We start from the raw sequence: 23,681 nt of genomic DNA, 5'->3' as shown, positions 1-23,681 counted from the left end.
AAATGATGTCAATTAACCTATCAGAAGCTTCTAAAGCCATGACATAATTTTCTGGACTTTTCCAAGCTGTTTAAAGGCACAGTCAACTTTGTGTATGTAAACTTCTTACCCACTGGAATTGTGATACAGTGAATTATAAGTGAAATAATCTGTCTGTAAACAATTGTCGGAAAAATGACTTGTGTCATGCACAAAGATGTCCTAACTGACTTGCCAAAACTATAGTTTGTTAACAAGACATTTGTGGCGTGGTTGAAAAACAAGTTTTAATGACTCCAATCTAAGTGCATGTAAACTTCCAACTTCAACTGTATGTTTGATGTATTTGATACCATTCCACTCCAGCCATTATCACGAGCCTGCCCTCCCCAATTAATTTGCCACCAACCTCCTGTGTACTGCAGATACATCTTCATAAAACGAGAGTATTTTGTGTTTAATAAAACCAATGATTTTCATAGTAAAATCGTGTCCTACACTGGTTCCCAACCAGGGGTACTTGGTCTATCCACAGGGGGTACTTGAGAAGATTCATGAGACCACCAGCCTACTGGTAAAATGCATGAGGGCTATTTCAGGGGTACTCCGGCCAGAGCAAAATTCAGTTGGTGGTACAGTAACTGAAAAAGGTTGGGTACCATTGCCATAGTCCAACGGTATCAGTTCAGTTTCTTACATTTGGTTTGACAACATTCTTGTTAGAAAGAAATACAAAATAAGCCCAGTTACTTCAATGATAGATATTTTTTTAATTGTTCAGAGAAAGACCTGACCGATGCTCCATATTGTTTTATTATTTTGCGCTAACCCYAAAATGGTGACAGAGCAGCTTAATCTTCATGAGTAGACAGCAGAAAGGTGAARTTCCCTGCACAATCTGTCTTGTTACAATCAGAAAGACACACACAGAGAAAATGTTCAAAGGCTGATCATTGGAGCAAAACAGTGTCTATACATATATTAATAGAAGTTCTATAACCTCTTGGTTCTGAAACGGAGGGGATAGGAGTCGCCCAGTGATCTAAATAACACTTGTAAAATGCCTTTTCTTGTGGAAATACAAGAGCACCATCATAGGACAGTCTATCCTTTTAAAGCTGCAATTTAACTTTTTGGACCAAATTCAAATGGAATTGTTTAGTTATAGATCAGTCATTGTCATTGAAAGCAAGTCTAAGAAGCAGTAGATCTGTTCTGTGCGCTGTCTCTGCTTACCATTAAGTTTCATTTTTTGCATCTTACTTTCAGTTTTGTACACCAGCTTTGAACAGCTGAAAATACAAAACTTTCGGTTATTGAAGATATATTCCACAGCGGTTTAGATGGTACAATGATTCTCTACACATTACTTGTCAAACTGAAATTAGGCAAACTATTAGAATTTTAGCAACCAGGAAATGGSAGAGCGATTTCTGTATATTGCACCTTTAAAACTTCAAACCATTGTTTGGGGGGGTGAGGAACATTCAGTGGGCATTTAAGACTGGCTGGCTGACTGCTCACTCATCAACACTTAGAAGAAAGACCCCCACAGTAGACCCTGCTCTTAGTGCAAAAAGCACAAAACTTGTACAGTAATATAATTATTTATAGTGAGTATCAAAGACAAGATTATGCAAGTGGAAATGCAAGAGACAGAGGCTGAGTGAAAGGACTGAATGATCATACATTATTGTCCACTTCTAAAGCATATTAAAATATCAATGACCGTATCTCATCTAAAGGTAGTGCCAGACAATCTTATAACTAATTGTTATCTGGAAATGSTGAGTTTTCTGCTACTCTACTGGTGTGGAGGAAAAGTTGAACTTTCACATCCTACAGAAATATGCAATGACAGACAAGAGTTCACAATTCTCACACAACAGAGCCTAAGTGTTGGTAAACTCATCTGTAGCCTAACAGTAATTTGGACCACAGCAGGCAGAGGTTTAAAAGAAAATATTAACCTGTCATTATTAAGCCATTTATTAAGTTAATTAATATTAACCTTTAACATACAATAAATAAGAGTAGAAGAGAGACATCAGACATTAGTCAAATGTAGGGCAGATCATTGGACCATCACTAAACAACCTTTGACATGGTGGCCTCCCTACAGCGAGGAGGGTTGAGGTCAAAGTTGAACTTGACGATGAACAATTGACAGTCTTTAAGAATGTCCAGCTCCTCTGTAAGGGGTGGGTGGAGAGGACAGGGAGAGTAAAATGACAAAAAATGCTATTTTTCAGGGTGTTATTTTAATTTGGATTGTGTCCAGCACCACCGTGCCCCGCTGTTTCTCCCAGCATTCTCCTTTTTACTTAGTGACGGCGTGGATTCCATGCGCTAGGTATCCCACATTGCTGGAAGTGACGCCTGCCATGGAGATTCTACCATCCTTGGTCATGTACACTGAAAACTCCTTAGTCAGACGCTCAACCTGGGGTAGACACACACAAACACCTGGAGTCAACGCAATTTATCATTATACTAGAACTTAATTCCAACTGATGAATATGACCAATATGAATATAATAATGTCTTATAAGGTTGTATGGTACAGGTGTGGATATAAAGAGTGGGTGTGGTCGRTTGTGTGTGTACCTGTTCAGGCTTGAGGCCTGTGAAGCAGAACATGCCGATTTGGTCGATGACATGCTGCCAGTTGTGAGTMGAGCCCTCGTTCTTCAGGTTGGCCGCCAGCTGCTCCCTCATCTTGATGATGCGGTTGGCCATGCCGTGGACCTCCTCCAACCTGTGTAGAGAGGTTAATCAGGGGGGTTGATGAGGAAACAGAATGMAAGTTGTGTGTAGAGACAGGAGACCACTCCAAAGAGAACTCCGATACCTTCCTAGGCAGTCAGCTAGATTACGAAATCACAGGATCAGTGAAATGGGCAAACAACATTTTTGGGGTCGTGTGTGTGTGTGTATGTACACTTACCAGATTTTATAAAGGTCTGGTGTGTTGAGAATAGTGGCAGCGATTCTGGCTCCATTCATTGGAGGGTTGGAGTACATTGGCCGGATCAGAATCTTCAGCTGAGACTCCACCCTCTTAGCTTCCTCGGCATCGTTACACACCACAGTGAACCCTCCCACTCGCTCACCTGTCAACACACAGACAGGTAAGATACCACACCGGTGGGAGTTTTTCCCCATTCTCCTATGTCAATACCATAGTTTGTGAGTGAGATTTTGTGTGTGTGTATAATGAGACCGACCGTAGAGGCCCATGTTCTTAGCGAAGGACTGAGACAGGACAATTTTGTGGCCCTGCTCGATGAAGTGACGAACAGCCCAGGCATCACGATCAATATCTCCACTGGCAAAGCCCTGGTAGGCCATGTCAAAGAACACCAACAGGTCCCTTTTCTGAAGGAACAGCAGAACAGGGGAGGAGTTATTATTAGGACCGTGTGTGTAAATAGTTGTCTGGCACAGTAAAGATGTCAGTCTTCACACAAAACACCTGTAGGCACTGGGCAGTAAAGCTCTTCAGCAGTAGAGTCCCAARAGTGACAGAGACTTTAGCTAGTTAGGGCATTTACAGAGAAATCACCATTGAGGTCTTTCATATCTATGGTAAGCACACTCACCTTCACCAGGTCAGCGATCTCCTTCCACTGCTCAGGCTTGGGGTCCACACCGGTGGGGTTATGGGCACAYGCATGCAGCATGATCACACTCTTCTCTGGCATTTTCTGTATCAGAAGGAAAATAGTGTTACACTAACATTCAAATCAGATTCTCATGACGGAAATAGACCCCCACACCGTAACCTTATTAAGTCAACATAACAATATAAAGACAGATCTCAGAAGACATGGTAATGGTCCTCCATGTCAGTGTTGAATCATACAACCCCCCCCTTTCCCATCCCTCTCTCACAGAGATGTCGTCGAGCGCCCCGTTGAAGTCGAAGCCGCAGGTGGAGGGGTCGTAGTAGCGGTAGGCTTTCAGCTGCATGCCAGCATCTCTGAAGATGGGTGTGTGGTTCCCCCAGGAGGGCTTGGGCAGGTACACGTCACGGGACGCACTGTGGAAGCGAGACTAGAGAAAAATATAATGAATTAACTGACTGACACCATACACACTCCGCAGTACTACCGGTATGAAGATAGTATTGTTTTATAGAACACAATCATTTGTAATGCATATATATTATAGAGAAGGCAGTCATTTCAGGGTATGATAGGCTGGTGCACTGTTCTAGGGGGCTATGGGCCCAAATGGAACCGTGGTAGTGTAGGTGCATTCATTCTCTTCCTGTTTAGCTGTTAAGAGGCAGGTCTTTACCAGGAAGTTGGCTCCAATGCACAGAGAGCCGGTTCCTGAAATGGTCTGGACAGTGATGTTCTGAAGAGAGGAGAGAGATGTTAATAGCATTTCTATCATTCACTTAACACACCGACAGCAAATGTGCTTCCAAGCTACCACCCACGCATCCACTCACCCTGCCACTCTTGAGGACCTCGCTGTCAGCCCCCAGGGCTAGCTGAGCGCAGGACTTGGTGAAGTCCCCCAGACCACCGATGGCCAGATACTCCTTATCCAACTGCTTGGAAGAAATCAGAGCCTCTGCCTAGAGAGAGAGAGAGAGTCGGGAAGGATGGTAGAGAAATAGTGAGTGTGAGGGGAAGTAGAAAGGTTTTTAATGATGACATTTCCTCAGCATCCACTTCTTGACTGATCKAAAGCCCTGCCAAATCAAAGATAGCGTAACACACACAGCTGGGGTTTAGCAGGGCTGTATGAGCTGAGCTCAGAACGACTATGCAGAAATACTGTAAATGTCTAACACATGGGTCTGCTGGAGCCTGCACCTCAAACTTACATACATAAATGTATGCAAACACACATCCACACAGTAATAGAGGTTCCATATGGTTATACATTATACGAGTTAAGCTCAGGYTGACAGTGCAGAAATGCACCAATCAGAAACACACAGGCCTACAACTCCATAAAAGCTTGTATAGTGAGAATCAGCTCAATAACATGAAAACCACCGTCTTCATGCTTCTACGTGTTTGTTAACTGATCCGGTTCTTACATAAAAGGGCTAATAGCAGTGTGACAGGATTGGCCTTTCACCAATGCTGAGCTCGGGATTACAAAACAATAAGAGCCGGCGTAGCTACTCACCTTTCCTGTGTGGAGTGAACCTCAAAATATGAATGGCTGGGTGAAACTTGGGATAGTTATCTAGTCCCTGTCTGTGTGTGTGTGGAAGCCTGGGTAGTTACACTGGTTGTCATGGTATTCCTACCTTGCGGACACAATCGAGCACAAAGGGTTTGCCGTGGTCGTCCCTGTAGGCCCCCACCCCCAGGTTCATCTTCTTCGGGCTGGTGTCCCTCTTAAAGGCCTCCGACACCCCCAGGATGGGGTCAGGGGGGCCCATCTGCACTCCACCCCACCATGAGCTGCAACATAGGGGAGGGGGAGAAACAAACAGAAGCAGCTTAATTTAACATAATTTTGCAGACTTGTGTTCTTATTTGTTTCACAGTAGACACCAATGGATGAGTTTCTTTTTCTAAAATCACTCAGTYTAGGCTTATATTTCTCCAAGACACTGGACTTAAAATAAAAGACAAACTCAACAGTAAACAGTACTATACTCTGCTCAAGAAACGGTTGCCCTCACCCAACCAGAGGAGAGTAGCACCACCCACCCACAGTAGACCAACACTCTGGACTATGACCTGGTGAATGCCTGGTCATCCCCCAGTCCCTGCACAGCGAAAAGCTAGACACACACACACATTACAAAATCACCACTACACACAGTTAAAGTCTGTCGAGGTGAAGGGCCCGGGTTGGATGGCATTAGGGGGAGTCACTAAAAGGGAGGAGATGTACTGCACTAAATACATGAACATCTCTCTCCATCGCCACTACACTACCAGAATGACAGCTCTAAAGGGCAGGGGGAGTGGTTGAAACAAAGGCAACGATTGGTTCTTTGAAATTCAGAACAAATTCATTCATCATATCTTTGGATCTGGTCATTAGAGCCTGGTCTTTTTTTCACACTGACCCCACCAAGCTGATTATCCATCCAATACTTCACACTTCCCTTTCCACACACACACACACATGCTCTCACACATACAAATGCTCTCAAACACAAAACGATTCCATCCCCCTGTATGGAATGTGTCTTATGAGGAGGAAAGAACAGAAAATTAGCAGGGGCCCAGTTCAGGAACTAATAGAATTACACACACACACACATATGACCTTGCCCCTGACCTCTTCCACATGACCTTTGAAAGAGGGGAAAGCAGGGCCTCTAATCTTACATATTCCTCTCACTGCTGTACTGGAGGCTATAGGCCTGCTGAGGCTGAACTAGAGATATGTTTAAAACATTGCATGGAAAAAAATGTAAGTTGACAGCAAGACTCCCAACAGAGAACCACATCTGTTTTAGACAGCCTACATTTCTATTGGAACCTTCTGTAATATTGCACTCTCTAAAACCATGTTGTGTCTGATGCTACTCACCAGTGTGTACTGCTACAGTAGTATGTTTTGATATGTCAAATGTAGTGGTGAGCCACTATGACTTGAGCAGTGATACTCCGCAGCTCATTGAGATTCAGGTTCAAAGGTTGTGTTCAAACACCCTGGAACTCACAGCAATACTTAGAGCCGAATGCTTCGCAAAGGGCAGCAACGCCAAGACCGCAACACAAGACTATAGACAAGAATGATGACATGACACCCACCTTGAGTTTTAGGGAACACACTGCAACAGTCACCTGTCATAGAGCCTGTTTATATAGCATTATAGAACATCCTTACAGAACGTCCATTGTCCAATAACAAAAAGATCGCAGGCGACTAAAATTGAACACTCTGCTGATCAGAAACATTGGGACTGCACATTAAAATCAGATCCTCAATCAGTAAAACTGATAACAAATATGAATACTTGTTATCTGATTCTGACAAATCTGTTATCAGAGTGAGAAGAACCTGAGTATATTATCAGCCTACCCACTGGTTCATATTGCTACTACTATCAGCAGTTTGTGCGATCTACATACACACAGAACCTTTGTACATTTTAACTTGTGAGATGTCGAGCATATATAAATATGTTTGGTATACACTTCATAGGCCCAGGGAGTACASTGACAGTCCTATTTATGCCAGCACCAATGAGGGTCAATCCAATGTGAAGTCACAGATTTGAATGTACKCTGCTAATGGACTAAAATGCACTTYAATACAGACCGAAATTATTTTTMAATGAGAATAATGTAACACTCGGCGCACGYTGTTCTAACAAAAACCGACAGTGATGCAGAGTGTATTTGCAGATGCTTTTCGAATACATAGCCTGTTTTCCAGARATGTGGAGCGGTATCTTATAAGCGAGCAGAGTTTGTCCTCCAAGAAAAAAGCGAAAGGACACTGGTTACTGTCGTCACATCTCCGTAGAAACCGGGACATCACTTGGCCAATCAGCGACCAGGGGCCTGCACACCATAACCAATGATCACGCTAGAATTAGGGAGCTACGGTATGCGAGGCAGATCAAACCGAGAAAATACGTCGAATCTCAAAGGCTAAATGCCTCTGTGACCCTAAAATTGAAAAATGCTTTAATAATTTACCTTTCACAGGACGAACTGAATGATCACTATGACAACATACCACATGCCACTGAAATCTGAATAATATTTTTACAGAGCCACCAAATAACAGTATCAGTATCCATAGCTGGAAAATAACCTTGCCAAGTTCGATTGTAAGTGAACTGGTTGAGCTTTGAAGTCTACAAGTATGACTTGACTAAAGCCAAAGATATGAACGTGAAATTTCAGTCACGACAGGCGGCGGATGGATGAATGCGAGTTTCAATCAGRTAGCAAACCAAATCAAATGTAATTTAAATATTAGGTAGGTAGATAGCTAGCTAKACCACAATGAGAGACGTAAATGCATGACCACTTCGGACCCCCACTCAGTAAACTTGAAGTTAGGCTACTTGAGTCATTGCGGGCATGGCTAGCTAGCTAGCTATTCATTCAATGTCAAACATGACAGTGCAGAGATTGCATGTCTGGTATTACCTGTTACGGGTAGACAAAACTCCCAGGGATGCGGAGAAAGTCCCAATACTGGAGATTGCCTTGCTGGACTTCAACAGAGCCATGGTCGAGCAGGTGGCCTGGGCGCAGAATGACAGAAAAAGCAAAGAGTGAGGATATAAATCSGAGGGACAACAGAGGCACTCAAGCTTCTTTCTTCTTCGATGAGGTTTAACGGTGGTTGGCATCTAATAAATGTTGCATTACCGCCACCTACTAGACTGGAGTATAACTCCCGTATACTTTGCTTAAAAATAAATACAAATATTCAACAAATACCTTACCATCTAACACTACACTCACAAAAAGTATAAATAAATACCATCCAATATTTAAATATATTTAGTCCTACTTCAGGCCAACAGCCTGAAAGGATGGGACACCACCACTTAACACACCCTGTAATTCTTCTGATGTCATGTCTCGCACACCCAAATACCTCTCTACAGCTGCCACCACAACCTCAATTTTTTGCGACTTACGTTCTATCCCTGCAGTACAGTTGATGACCATTACTATAAATGCCAAAAATCCAATCTTACTGAAACATATATCATTGATGGTTTATCCCCCTGTACTGGTAGACATCTACTACTCACACCASTCCTCTCAGGATCCCTCCCCCTTGACCCCTCTTCATCTACTTTCTTCACTGCCTCAGCATATGACAACTTCTGCACTACTCTAATCCTGGAAACCTCAACCTGCCTCTCTCGCACGGGACAATTCTGATCCACAGCCCCATGGGCACCCTTACAACTAACACATACCACTACTTTCCCCAATGCTACACATTCCTTTGTCTCATGCCCTTCTGTACTATTCTCACACCTAGAACCTCCCTCCTACACACTGCTTCCACATGCCCATAAGCTTGATACATGTAACAACGTAATGTAGTCAGCACAAAGCTCGTACAGGATAACTTATATATCCTAACATCACTTTGTCGGGCAAAGACTCAATATCAAAACTCAAAAGTAGAGACAATGACTCACTCACGCCACCCTGTCTGTGTCATACCAAACGACGAGCATCACATACACTGGGAATCTTCCCCTTCAGTTGGTCAGCTTCACATTTACCGCTACCCCATTAATCACTCCTTTCAATGGCGCCCTTTTCTTGAGAGCAAAACAATTCACATCTCTTGCCCCAATTCGTTTAACACGGAGCGCCTGCTCCCTCTGACCAGCAGAAACACATYCAATTATTAAAATACTCTGGTTACCCTCACCGATTCCACAGCACCCAACTCTGTATTCACCTACCCTGATACCTCAAATGGATCAGCCAAAAAGCAAGGGTCCACTTTTTCCCAAAACGTCACTCCTACTGTCACAGACTCATCTTTATCCTGACCCTCGGGCTCCAAGAASTTKACCACACCTACCACCTCCAATACTGCGCCCTCATTCACTTCCATTTCTCCTACTGTCTTCAACCCACTCTGCTTACACTTTCTACCCTTCTTCTTTGACAAACCATCTCCCTTTTTTCCGCCATTCCTCCTCTGTATTCCAGGTATAACTCTCCTTATGATAATACTGCACTTCTCCTGACATACATCTTGTTATTGCCTTGTCAAGTGATGCCATTTAACCGGCTGTCACAATCTCCATACAATCAGCACGTACTCCTCAGGATGTAGCACTCAACAGTGCATCCCACTTGTAAAGCCGGGTGAGGGGCAAGCGCTCAGGTCTTCTTCTTCTATGGTATTATGGCGGTCCGCAAACAAACGTTAGAGTTGTATGCCCCCACCAACTGGACGGGGGTGAAKAWTTTCAATCGCTACGGCAGAAGAGTAGTGTGTTTGAAGTGGAGGGAGTACATGGCTTAGTATGTCTCTCGAGGAGGCTAAAAATAGATTTTCGCTTGAAAAAGTTTTATATTTTCAGAAGGAYTCGGGTAATTGGTTAAGGGAGGAGGACTGGAGGTAAAGAGAGAGGAGGTTGAAAAGACTGAGGGTGGAGCAGAAGATGGGCTTGAATCTGTTGAGCCTAGCAATAACAAGGGAGAGGGTGTAGAGGAAGATAGGTGTAAAGTTCAAACAGAGTGAGCCGGACGCCAGTTCTAGCTGTGGAGGTGAAATGGTAGGGGTAGAAGGTCTTGTGAGGAGCTCGGAGCCTGCATTAATGGTTATGCTAAAGATACGTTTCATCCAGTGGGAGTGAGATTTTTGAAGAGGGTGGAACCAGGCCTTTTGGCTGATCCATGGGTAGTTTCAGGTTGGGTGGAAAAGGTGGTGGGTGCTGTTGAGCCGGTGAAGGTAACCCAAAGTTGACTTGTGATGTTTGTTTGTGTTTCATCAGAGGGAGCAAGCGCCCCGTGCGAGGCAACTTGGGTAAATACCTGTTTTTTGCTTTGCTCTTAGGAACAGGGCACCATTGACAGGAGTGATTTCTGGGGTAGTGTTAAGTGTGGAGGTGGAGCAATTGAAGTTGAAGATTCCTGGTATTTGTGACACCCGCCGTTTGGTGCGACGCAGACCCAGTGGTAAGCGTGGCAAAATAGAGAAGTTACTGTCAACCTTTCGAGTTTTTTATGCAAAAAGGTCAGGAAATATCAGTTATCCTGTTAGAGCGTTTGTGCAGAAACCACTGCGCTGTTTCAGGGGCAACGTTTATGGTCATGTCACAGTAGTGTGTAGAAGGGAGAGTCCAAGATGTGGGAAGTGTGCAGGAGGGCATGGAAAATAGGATTGTGTAGTTTCGGTGGATAAAGTTGTGTGGGTCAACTGTAGGGGTGTACATGTTGCTGGGGATCAGATGTGTGCGGTTCGAGAGAGGCAGGTTGAGGTGGCTAGAGTCAGAGTAGTGCAGAAGGTGTCTTATGCTGAGGCAGTGAAGAAAGTAGAGGACGATGGGTCAAGACTGAGGGATTCTGAGAGGATTCCTGTGAATTGTAGATCTGTGCCAGCACAGAGYAATAGACCAATGAGTGATGCAGTGCCTTTCGAAAGTATTCAGACCCCTTGACTTTTTCCACACTTTACGTGTCACGTTACAGCCTTACTCTAAAATGGATTACTTTGTTTTTTRCCCATCACCAATATACACACAATACCCTATCATGACAAAGCAAAAACAGGTTTGTAGAATTTTTTGGGCAAGTGTATTACAAATAAAAAAAACTGAAATATCACATTTACATAAGTATTCAGACCCTTAGGCTAGGGTCTATTTTTCTCCACTTCCTGTCTGACTGACGTGCCCAAAGTAAACTGCCTGTTACTCAGGCCCAGAAGCCAGGATATGCATATAATTAGTACCATTGGATAGAAAACACTTTGAAGTTTGTAGAAATGTTAAAATAATGTATGAGACTATAACACAATTGATATGGTTGGAGAAAATCCAAAGAAAAACCAACCAGAAATGTTTGGTTTTTTGAGAGCCCATGCTCTTTCAATGYAAAGCTATGGGTCCTATGCAATTCCAGCTCCCAGATTGCAATTCATATGGCTTCCACTAGATGTCAACAGTCTTTGTTCAAGGTMTTGAGCTTGTTTCTTCCCAAACGAGGAAGAATTTTGAGTTTTGGTACTGGGAGTCAGAGTTGGAAATCAGTCTGTGCTCGCGCGACGAAGACGACACGCACTCGCTAATTTTACTTTCTATTGAAAATACTTCTTTCCGTATGAAATATTATAATTTAATTACATTTTAGGGTACCTGAGGATTAAATAGAAACGTAGTTTGACTTGTTTTAACAAAGTTTAGCGGTAGCTTTTTTGGATTCCTTTCTCTGCATGTTGAACGAGTGGATTACTCAAATCGATGACGCCAACTAAACTGACTTTTTGGGATATAAAGAAGGATTTTATCTAACAAAATGACCATGCATGTTGTAGGTGGGACCCTTGGGATTGCAAATCAGAGGAATATTTTCAAAAAGTAAGTGAATATTTAATTGCTAATTGTGATTTTACGAAGCCTGTGCMGYWTGAAAAATATTTTGATGTGGGGCGCRGTCCTCAAACAATCGCATGGCATGCTTTTGCTGTAAAGACTATTGTAAATTGGATAATGCAGTTAGATTAACAAGAATTTAAGCTTTTAACCGATGTAAGGCACTTGTATGTACCTAGATGTTTAATATCCATAATTCTTTGGATTATTTATTTGAATTGCGCGCCCRCCAATTTCACCGGAAGTTCCAAGAAGTTTTCAGAACCTTGTTGAAGCACCTTTGGCAACAATTACAGCCTCAAGTCTTCTTGGGTATGATGCTACAAGCTTGGCACACCTGTATTTGGGGAATTTCTCCCCTTCTTCTATGCAGATCCTCTCAAGCTCTGTCAGGTTGGATGGGGAGTGTCGCTGCACAGCTATATTCAGGTCTCTCCAGAGATGTACGATCGGGTTCAAGTCTGGGCTCTGGCTGGGCCACTCAAGGACATTGAGACCTGTCCCGAAGCCATTCCTGCATTGTCTTGGCTGTGTGCTTAGGGTTGTTGCCCTGTTGGAAGGTGAACCTTCGCCCCAGTCTGAGGTCCTGAGCACTCTGTAGCAAGTTTTCATCAAGGATCCCTCTGTACTTTGCTTCGTTCATCTTTCTCTCGTTCCTGAATAGTCTCTCAGTCCCTGTCACTGAAAAACATTCCCGAGCATGATGCTGCCACCACCATGCTTCACTGTAGGGATGGTGCCAGGTTTCTTCCAGACGTGACACTTGACATTCAGGCCAAAAAGTTCAATCTTSGTTTCATCAGACCAGATAATCTWGTTTCTCATGGTCTGAGAGTACTTTCGGTGCCTTTGGCAAACTCCAAGCAGGGTGTCATGTGTCTTTTACTGAGGAGTGGCTTCCGTCTGGCCACTCTACCATAAAGGACTGATTGGTGGAGTGCTGCAGAGATGGTTGTCTTCTGGAAGGTTCTCCATTCATCGCAGAGGAACTCTGGAGCTCTGGCAGACTGACCATCGAGTTCTTGGTCACCTCTCTGACCAAGGCCCTTCTACCCCGATTTCTCAGTTTGGCCGTGCGGAAGAGTCTTGGTGATTCCAAACTTCTTCCATTTAAGAATGATGGAGGCCACTTTGTTCTTGGGGACCTTCAATGCTGCAGACATTTTTTGCTACCCTTCCCCCGATCTGTGCCTCAACACAATCCTGTCTCGGAGCTCTACGGACAATTCCTTCGACCTCATGGCTTGGTTTTTGCTCTGACATGCACTGTCAACTGTGGAACCTTATATAGACAGGTGTGTGCCTTTCCAAATCATATGTCCAATCAATTGAATTTACCACAGGTGGACTCCAATCAAGTTGTAGAAACATCTCAAGGATGATCAATGGAAAAGGGATGCACTTTCAATTTCAAGTCTCATAGCAAAGGGTCAGAATACTTATGTAAATAAGGTTTTTTAGTTTTTTATTTGTAATACATTTGAAAACATTTCTAAAAACCTGTTTTCAATTGTCATTGTGTGGAGATTGATGAGGATTTTTTTTATTTAATCAATTTTAGAATAAGGCTGTAACGTAACAAAATGTGGAAAAAGGGAAGTGGTCTGAATYCTTTCTGAATGCACTGTATATGCTTCAGTAAGGTTGGCTTCTTAGCGCTCATAGCACTGTTATCAACTGTACGGCAGAAATGGAATATAAATCACYGAAAATAGATGTTGTGATGGCAGCTGCAGAGAAGTACTTGAGGGTATCAGATTTCACTTCAGAAGAGTTACAGTGTGTGTTGGGTGGTCGTGTCCCGTCCTCTCAGGCCGTTGGCCTGGGGTAGGATCAGAGAGGGTTAAAGTAGTGGAATAAGGTGATGAGTTTTAATGGGTATAGGGTTAGTTGGTAGAGTAATTAAAATATATGATATTTTTACATTTTATTTTTCCCGGTTCCCCTTTCCCACTTTGTATCACAAAGTATAATGGATCTATATTATWGTTCAGTTTGGGGCGACAATGGAACATTAATGGATGCCAACCGCCGTTAAACCTCACTGAATAAGAATTCACAAAAGAAAAGTATTTCTTCCATTACGGGAAGGAAAAATTTACATAAATCCACAAAAACTACAAACAATATACAGTTGAAGTCGGAAGTTTACATACACTTAAGTTGGAGTCATTAAATCTCGTTTTTCAACCACTCCACAAATTTGTTGTTAACAACTATAGTTTGGCAAGTCAGTTAGGACATCTACTTTGTGCATGACATCTAATTTTTCCAACAATTGTTTACAGACAGATTATATCACTTATCAAATTTCTGTATCACTGTATCAAATTTCCAGTAGGTCAGAAGTTTACATACACTAAGTTAACTGTGCCTTTAAACAGCTTGGAAAATTCCAGAAAATMATGTCATGGKTTTAGAAGCTTCTGATAGGCTAATTGACATCATTTGAGTCAATTGGAGGAGTACCTGTGGATGTATTTCAAGGCCTACCTTCAAACTCAGTTCCTCTTTGCTTGACATCATGGGAAAATCAAAAGAAATCAGCCAAGATCTCAGAAAACCAATTGTACACCTCCACAAGTCTGGTTCATCCTTGGGAGCAATTTCCAAACGTCTGAAGGTACCACGTTCATCTGTACAAATAATAGTGCGCAAATTTAAACACCATGGGACCACGCAGCCGTCATACCGCTCAGGAAGGAGACGCGTTCTGTGTCCTAGAGATGAACGTACTTTGGTGCGAAAACTGCAAATCAATCCCAGAACAACAGCTAAAGTCCTTGTGAGAGCGCTGGAGGCAACAGGTACAAAAGTATCTGTATCCACAGTAAAACGAGTCCTATATCGACATAACCTGAAAGGCCGCTCAGCAAGGAAGAAGCCACTGCTCCAAAACCGCCACAAAAAGGCCGAAGACTAGGTTTACAACTGCACATGGACAAAGATCGTACTTTTTGGAGAAATGTCCTCTGGTCTGATGAAACAAAATAGAACTGTTTGGCCATAATGACCATCGTTATGTTTGGAGGAAAAAAGGGAGTCTTGCAAGTCAAAGAACACCATCCCAACCGTGAAGCATGGGGTGGCAGCATCAGTTGTGGGGGTGCTTTGCTGCAGGAGGACTGGTGCACTTCACAAAATAAGGGCTCATGAGGAAGGAAAATTCATGTGGATATTATTGAAGCACATCTCAAGACATCAGTCAGGAAGTTAAAGCTTGGTCGCAAACGGGTCTTCCAAATGGACAATGACCCCAAGCATACATCCAAAGTTGTGGCAAAATGGCTTAAGGACAACAAAGTCATGGTATTGGAGTGGCCATCACAAAGCCCTGACCTCAATCCTATGGAAAATGTGTGGGCAGAACTGGAAAAGCGTGTGCGAGCAAGAAGGCCTACAAACCTGACTCGGTACACCAGCTCTGCCAGGAGGAATGGGCAAAATTCACCCAACTTATTGTGGAAAGCTTGTGAGGCTACCCAAAACGTTTTACCCAAGTTAAACAATTTAAAGGCAATGCTACCAAATACTATTGAGTGTATGTAAACTTCTGACCCACTGGGAATGTGATGAAAGAAATAAAAAGCTGAAAATATATATTCTCTCTACTATTATTCTGACATTTCACATGTTAAAATATAGTGGGACCTACTGACCTAAGACAAGGAATTTTTACTAGGATTAAATGTCAGGAATTGTGAAAAACTGGGTTTAAATGTATTTGGCTAAGGTGTATGTAAACTTCCGACTTCAACTGTAATTTCAACAGAAATGTTCCCACACCTTCAGTAATTTGCTGGCTCTGGGGCCTGAGAGGCTGGTACCGCTCCAGATTGTAGGGGTACTACATGTAGCTCTTCAGATGTGAAATATTTTAATCKCAGATATCGTTCAGCTGCAGAAACAARAATGTGATCTTTCGTGACTTATTTTCAACTTGAGAAGTGCCGTTTATCACCATTGTTATAAAAGAGACTAAATCCACCTTTACATGAACCATTTCTGGATCCTGTTGATTTCAGGCTGCAGTGTAGGCCTACGGGTATTCACTACCATGGGAAAGCGCTCATGTCAAATGAGATCTCGTGCTTTGAGTGTGTGCAGTAATGTATATCACCACGAGGTGAATCCTATAACTGATAAACAGTTGCTCGCATGATCCTGCAGGGTCTGTGCAATCTMGGTTCCTTGGGACATCCCTACCTTAAACCCTAATCTTAACACCTACCCTTACCCGAACCATTTTAAATTTTCAACCTCAAAGGGGTAGGGACATTGAAAGTCGGTAGCTCTGCCGTTCCTGCAGTGTATTTGATCTGCACATTAGCTATCTCGAGAAGCGCAGACTCCCTCTTGGCGTAACTGAGAGTTTTCAAATGTATATTCTCTTTGGCTAGAGTAAACTAAACATATTGGCTAAACCTCCAACTTCAAGTAACTTTTTTTGCATCTTTGACAAAATTCCAGGTAAAAAGATATCGGACGAGTATACAAAATGTACATGCGTTTATTATGGTCTCTTAGCTTTGGCTTCCAGCCTGCGGCAGAGGCACGCTCTCTCCATATAGTCCCTATTCCTCTTTCTTCTTCTTTGGCATTTATTTAATCTAGCTATTTAGCCCTATTCCCCTTCCTCTTCCGTGCTTGTAAACTGTAAAGGGAGAGAGGGTGTAGATGGATATTCCTCCATTTAATTATTTGCTTAGTCCCAGTTGCTTCTTTACCCTAAAGTAGCAGAAATTGGATCTTGTTGTTGTGTTGTTTTGTAGGTTGTGGAGAGAATGGTTCTGTATCAATTCCTGAAAGAGAGTAGGCCTAACTGGAGCAGCCCTCACAATGAGTAACCTGTGATCCATTCACAGTCCSACGTAAATGTCATTCATGTCATTGATATATTAGTAGATAGACTGTAGCCTATTTACTCAATGTGTCTTCTGTAAGTCTCTGTACACATTGATGCTTTCTGCATTTCTTTTCTGCATGTTCTGATTATACATTCATCCTATTCCCCAAGGACCAGCTGAGGAACCTCCACAGACAGAACTTGGAAGTCCTTGAAACATCCCCCTTCTGGCACATGACAATTCCGATGCGAAGACAGTGTAAGCGTTTCAGGCATTTGTCTCAGTGAGTAATACGTAGCACGAGCAGACGAGGACAGATTATGCCAGTCAAATACCATGTGGTCTTTGCGAAACAGGCCTCTCCTGCTCCAGCACAGTCCAACTGTGACACTAATCCCCTGATTTCATGAAAAGTCGGCAAAACGACTAAAAAACAACTCTGTAATGATGTTTCCTCTATTGTTTCTTTTCTAATCCATTATTCGCAGAGAAATTCATCTTCTCCACTCTATTTCTTAAAAGTACCGTATAGGGACTAAGGTAAACAAGGATTACTTTTAACAACACGCCACACACAATAAACACACCACACACCTCGATGCATATTTTTCAACAACTTCGAGTTAACCATTAAAGTATTATCAGAATACGAATTTCCGTGGAAATGTCTTCTTTTTTTTGCTTTGCTAATCTTTTATTCCCGCTTTGGTAGTCCTTAAATGAAATTTGTGCAACATTGGCTGGTGTAATCCTCTGTGAACCAATATCATGTATCCCTAGTGTGTTAAATCCATACACCACTAGCATTAAGATACCACTCGGACAAAAAACACCAAACCATATAAAATGAGTATTTATACTGGCCACACCAACAGGAATCCTGTCAATCAACCTCTCTTGTCACCACACAAGACTTCTGCAAAAGATGTCCCACTCTCCCTGGCCGCATTTTCTGCTGTCATGTGCTGCAAATTGATGCCGTGTCCTTTAAGAGTATAATTGCCAAGTCGCAATTCACAACTGCTTTAATATTCCCTGGCAGGTTATGGTTCGTAACCCTCACACCCATTCGGATTTACAGTGTAATTACCAACTGTTCCTGCTATCTCGCCCCTGGGAAGCAACATTCTAAACCCGTGGCGTGGAGGAACAACTGGAACTGCTTTAGTCTTCTCCGTCTGGCAAATGGGGTCCAGATGATCTGCGGGCAAGTACTTGTGAAATCGGAACGAAAACCTCCAGTGTTGGGTCAATACATGATCTGATACTCGTTCCTTTTGCCCCGTATAAGTATCTCAGTCCCCTTTTGTGTTACAGCCTGCCATTCCCTGCATAGCAACTTGGTTATATCATGCTTAGTTTACTCAGCTTCACCACGCGCAAATGAATGACATATAACAAAATTCAGTTATAAATATTCCGATTTTCTGGTGTAGTAAACTTACAAATCCCATAATGTGGAATGCAGTAGAAACCTGTCACAAATATCACATTACTAGACTCTAGAGTAACTCATCTGGCACCCTTTATCTCACGACTATGTCTACCAACAACCAACAGCATCACTGACAAAGGTCATCATCACAGAGAAAAGAGAGACAAATGAACCGGCATCCACGCAACGATTGCAATTGTTTGTGTACGAGAGTTAGACACATGATTCCTCACTCCCTCTCCAATTACTTCCCCCTCTCTACTGTTTCTCTTTATCCCCCCCAAATTATATCCACGGTATCTTTATCAGCGTACACACACACATAGAGTACGTTACTACGCACAAGGCACAACCACATGCACGCACCGCACATCGACACATCATGATGTTAATTGACAGAATAACGTCCGACGCTCCTCCTCTCAGATACTTACTACCAAACAGCTTTCAGCTGACGCCAGTAGGCAAGAGGCTGGACCAGGTGCAGACATCAGACACACACACTAACATATCACCCGACCGACGTTGACACACAACACACAAACACACACACACACACCATCAACCAACAACACACACACACCTACACACACCACAAACACACAACACACTTTGGGTTTTATGAAAGCCTGTCTACATGTGCTCAAGGAAACTCTTAATCAGGAGGAGGCTTCATAATGTCAGTTCAGGCTAGTTTAAACAGCTCCAGTAACACTTCATCTCTCCTGGTTCGTATTTTCCTACCTGTTCCTATCCCCAAATCTCATCAGTGTCTCGTGTCACTCACCCCTCACTCCTCTGTCTCTTCGACGATTTATATGTTTCTTCCTCTCTCCTCTCAAACATTTCCCTCTCCTCTATTTCATCTCACTCTCTGCTCCCTAACCCTCTCAAAATCAATTCTTTACTTTCCCTCTCTCCATCTGTCCTTCATTCAGAAAATTCTCCCTTTTAGAAAACTGCTACCGCAGCCTCCCATTCCTGAAGTATGTTCATGTCTTTCTACCCATACAAATACACACAGCCACAACATGCTTCTAAGGCAGTGGTTGTCAGGAGTACTTAAAGTAAAATACTTGGACAGAGTAACTTCTTAAGTTCGTTTTTTGGGGCGTTATCTGTATTTTACTTTACTATTATATTTTTGATACTTTTTACCTTTTACTTTCACTTACATTCCTTAAAGAGAAGAATGTAATCTTACTCCATACATTTCTTCCCTTGACACCCAAAGGTTTACTCGTTATACAACTTAATGCCTTCGCACCGACTGGAATGGTCCATTCCCGAATCAGTGCCAACAGAACATCACTGTTCATTCCTCATTTGCCTCTTGATCTGTGTCGGACTCAACATGCTCTAGTGTGTGTACTAATGCACTGAGTTTGGCGCGCTATTGCCCCTGGCTATCCGTAAATTTATAAAAACACAGAAATGTTCCAGTTCTGTTGCTTTAATATAAGGAATTTGAAAAAAGATGTATATCTTTACTTTCTATATGATCATTTTTGTCTTCCCCTCCCCTGGCCCTTCTCGGTTTATGTGTGCAATATTGGCTGGTCCGGTCTGCAGATTATGCGAATGCCACACTTCTTATTTCCGCCAGTAGCGTATTTTCCACCAGCAACTTATTACAGTTTAATTAAGACTTCCTTGTCTCCCTGGGAAACACATACCTCACGAGCCTGCTACCGGACAAACTCTCTTCGTCTTCATCCAAACATATCTTCCCATATAATACCCCCTTACCTCTCTAACAATACACACTCCATCTCCACAAATCTACACACCTTCTAACAATAACCCACACCAAACACCCCGGCACACACGCACCTCAACCACCCACCCAACTAACAACCGAACTACACCAACTAATCACACCACATAACCCGTATCCGCCCTCCTCCCTCTTCCTCTCCTCTTCCATTTATATTCTTCCTCTCTTCCCTCATTTCCCTCCTATTCCTTCACTCTCTGTCACCCTCTCAGTCTGCTCTTCTCTCCATCTCCTCCTCCTTCATCACTCTCCCTAACTACTACACAACCTCCTAGATACTGCCTACACACCACCCACTCCTCCTTATATTTAAATATCTTTAATCTCCTTTATCTTTACTTAATAAACTTACTTATCACTATCCTAAATAACTTTTACTCACTTCCCACCCGACCCGTACAGGCTTTTAAAGAATATTTTATTTCAACCAAATACTTTCGAGCTCTTTAACGCTACAGTAGAAAATTTTTCCACGGGTTTTCCCTGCCCCTATCTACAGTACTCTCCCACAACACAACTCAGCCTCCTGTCTCTTATGCGCCTTAGTCCGTCTCCTTGTTTGGGCTGGCGTACTTGGGACATCTAAGTCTTGAAATATGCACTATGTTCCGGCATCTCTCGAATCACTAAGTCACCAGCCTTGTTCTAGCCATACGCACGGATCACTTCTCCCAGATAATTTCCATTTTTTTCTGCTCTCTTTGTGTTCTATTCACACACAGTTAATCAATAACCACTCCATTGTAGTTTTGCAATACTACACAACTGATATTTACGAATCTTTCCGTCTGTCCCCCAAATTGTTCTGTTTTCGCAACACTCTCATTAACTGTAGTTCTGTGTAACGCTCCACTGAGTACACCGTGTGCCACCATCGTTGCGCGCACCGTCGTACACCCTCATTTCGGTTGCCCCCATCGTGAGTTTCTTCGGTTCTCTATTTTGGTTAAAATCGATGTCCCTTTTATCCCGAAAATATCGCAATCTGCCCGGTCCTGCGCTGCTACCTCGACAAATCGCCCCGCTCCCTCCCCACCGCTAACCGTCCTTTAGTTTCACTCTCCTACAATCAGTGTAGTCGACAGGTTTGCGTGTGTTCTACCCTACACTTTTTACCGTTTAAGCATTGAGTCCTCCCATATTTACTCCTGTTCATTAAAGTATCTTTAACGTAATTCCTTACTCAAGCCTGCCTAATGGATGCCAGACTTTGTTAGGGAGGACGTTTAACCTTGCTCCGTTCCCACACTCGTTGTTGGGCCGCCTAGGATTCTGTGATTTATCAATTTTGGCATGCTTAGTACAATATTGTAGCACTATGGTTCAAAAATAGATAGGTGACATTTATAAACTCGAACATTCAAAAATTGGAAATTACTGCGTGGTTGTTGTTCCGTTTTAAACCCTCATTTCTACGGTCATAGCTTGTACTTGGGCCGGTATGCTCAGGCCGAGAGAACACAAAATGCCTATGTTGACCAGCCTAGCCAACAGCAGCGCGGTGGAACCTGATTAGAGATAGCGGTGAGGTCCTACCAGCCCGTAATTTGCACAAAACCCGTATTATACAAAAATCAGAAAAATATTCTTAAATGAGAATCCCATACTAAACGATAGGCCCCCGAGATGCCGCAATCCGGAGGTCCGTAACGATCGACTATATACTGTATGCTATATGAATGGTGTTAAGATGCACCAAACGACCAGTTGATCAATTGGTAAACAGAATAGTGTAAAAACAACAACGCAAGGGGATCGACATACTTTTGCAAGTGCCAACTGGTAGTGTTTGAAGCTGGTTTTCTGTCTCTCGGGACAAGCTAGGTCCCACTCGTGAAGGTTACAACCACTGATCAGACATGTCTCCGCTCTCTTCCATGTTAAAGATTTGCGTAGTAAATGCTGTAGAACAGGGCCAGGTTAGCTTGGTGGCCTAGACCGGTTTAGAGATAACCCTCATCTTGGCCTCCTGTGACAACCGTAGTGCTTCAGATGTCCATGATGAGAGCATGGCGAGTATGTTGTGGCCTCAGAGTGATACAGTTGGCGTGGACACACCACCCTTTGGATGAGGCCTGCACGACTTGGGGTTTGAGTGGAACCCGAAAGCGGTAATATGACAGAATTCCGCCCAACGTACAGGTAGGTAATACCCATGTGTTGCCCCTCAAACAGGAAAGACCCTAGCTCTCAATATGCACAAATGGCCCTAGGTTAGTGAGTTTCTTTTTATGTCCAATCCGGATTTCTTCCCCCTCCCATGGTAAACAGGGATTACAGAGTCGGGCTGAGCACTCAACCTAGTGGCCCCGTTGAGATCCGTGGAAGTGTTGTTGCCATCCTTCACCACCTGGGTCGGCCCTCAGAAGTTCAGGACCGCTGGCTTTCATACACTCTGTTACGTGTAATCAGAGACGCTCACAGGACCCCCCTCCTGGACCGTGGGATGAGGGAGACTTCTTGTGAGGATGCACGACATATCGGTGCTCCGTTGTTGTAGAGGCGCTGAAGAGCTGTAGGCTGTCTATACATTAAATGCTATTCCACGTTATTCCTCTTATTTCCCATCAGTTATTGTGCCTCATTGCTACCAAGATGGCCCGGATAGCCCGGCGACGTGAAAAGATGCCCGAGAATGCCGCATCCTCGCTTGTGTCATCCTCTGGGATTCTGTTGGCGGGCACAAAGCTAACTCACCTGCCACCTGTATGGAAGCCTGCTCCCTGGAGTAGTGGGTCTAGGGTGTTGGGTAAAGTGGAGGGGAAAATGATCCTTAACTAGCCTCTCAAACACTTCATGGATGACAGAGTGGGTGCTATGGGGCGATATCATTTAGTGCATTACCTTCGCTTTTCTTGGCACAGAAACAATGTGGGACATCTTGAAGCAAGTGGGGACAATAGACTGGATAGGGAGAGATTGAATATAGTCTTGTAAACAGTCCAGCCAGCTGCTCTGCACATGCTCTGAGGAAGCGTTTGGATGCATCGTCTGGCGCCGGGCACCTTACGAGGCTTAACACGCTTTAATGTCTTACGTCGACCACGAGAGACTTGAGCCTCACAGTCCCTTGTGTCGTCCTCGAAGCAGGGCGAAGAGGTAGCCTCTGCTGAGAGCAAGGCGTCGGCGACGTGGCTTTTTTCTCTTTATAATCTGGATTGTCTGGAGTCCCTGACACAACTTCTCATTCTGAACCGACATAAGTAATGTAAACAGAACAGTTTAGTGCAAATTTAAATCATTTAATCATGCAGTACACATGAGCCACATGAGCCACACACACACACACACACACCACACCACACACACACACACACCACAACACAACACACCACACACACACACACAACACACACACCACACACCACACACCCACACACACACACAAATTGCATAAAATATTAATCATGGCACATACACAATGGAACAACACACAACACCAACATGACACACACACACACACACACAACACACACACACAACGACACACACACACACACACACACCACACACCACACACGTACACACACACACACAACCACACACAACAGAAAGAGAGACACACAGAGACCACACACACCAACACACTCTATTTCTTGTGCAGTGGAAAGCTCA

At 43.4% G+C, this 23,681-nt stretch overlaps 1 protein-coding gene across 1 annotated transcript; it reads right to left on the bottom strand.

The window, feature by feature from the left end:
• Positions 1-1,952: 1,952 nt before the first annotated feature.
• On the bottom strand, positions 1,953-8,260 carry LOC111974112 (aspartate aminotransferase, mitochondrial). Its single transcript, XM_024001694.2, has 10 exons — positions 8,076-8,260; positions 5,255-5,411; positions 4,439-4,567; positions 4,282-4,341; positions 3,874-4,035; positions 3,582-3,686; positions 3,207-3,357; positions 2,927-3,092; positions 2,587-2,737; positions 1,953-2,422 (listed from the first exon to the last, which is right to left on the bottom strand). The coding sequence occupies exons 1-10, from the start codon at positions 8,156-8,158 to the stop codon at positions 2,300-2,302; spliced, it is 1,287 nt and encodes a 428-aa protein (XP_023857462.1). The 5' UTR covers positions 8,159-8,260; the 3' UTR covers positions 1,953-2,299.
• Positions 8,261-23,681: the final 15,421 nt, after the last annotated feature.

This window comes from Salvelinus sp. IW2-2015, linkage group LG15, assembly GCF_002910315.2.
Source record: "Salvelinus sp. IW2-2015 linkage group LG15, ASM291031v2, whole genome shotgun sequence".
NCBI classification, from domain to species: Eukaryota; Metazoa; Chordata; class Actinopteri; order Salmoniformes; family Salmonidae; genus Salvelinus; species Salvelinus sp. IW2-2015.
This window is presented reverse-complemented; position numbering and strand designations above follow the sequence as displayed.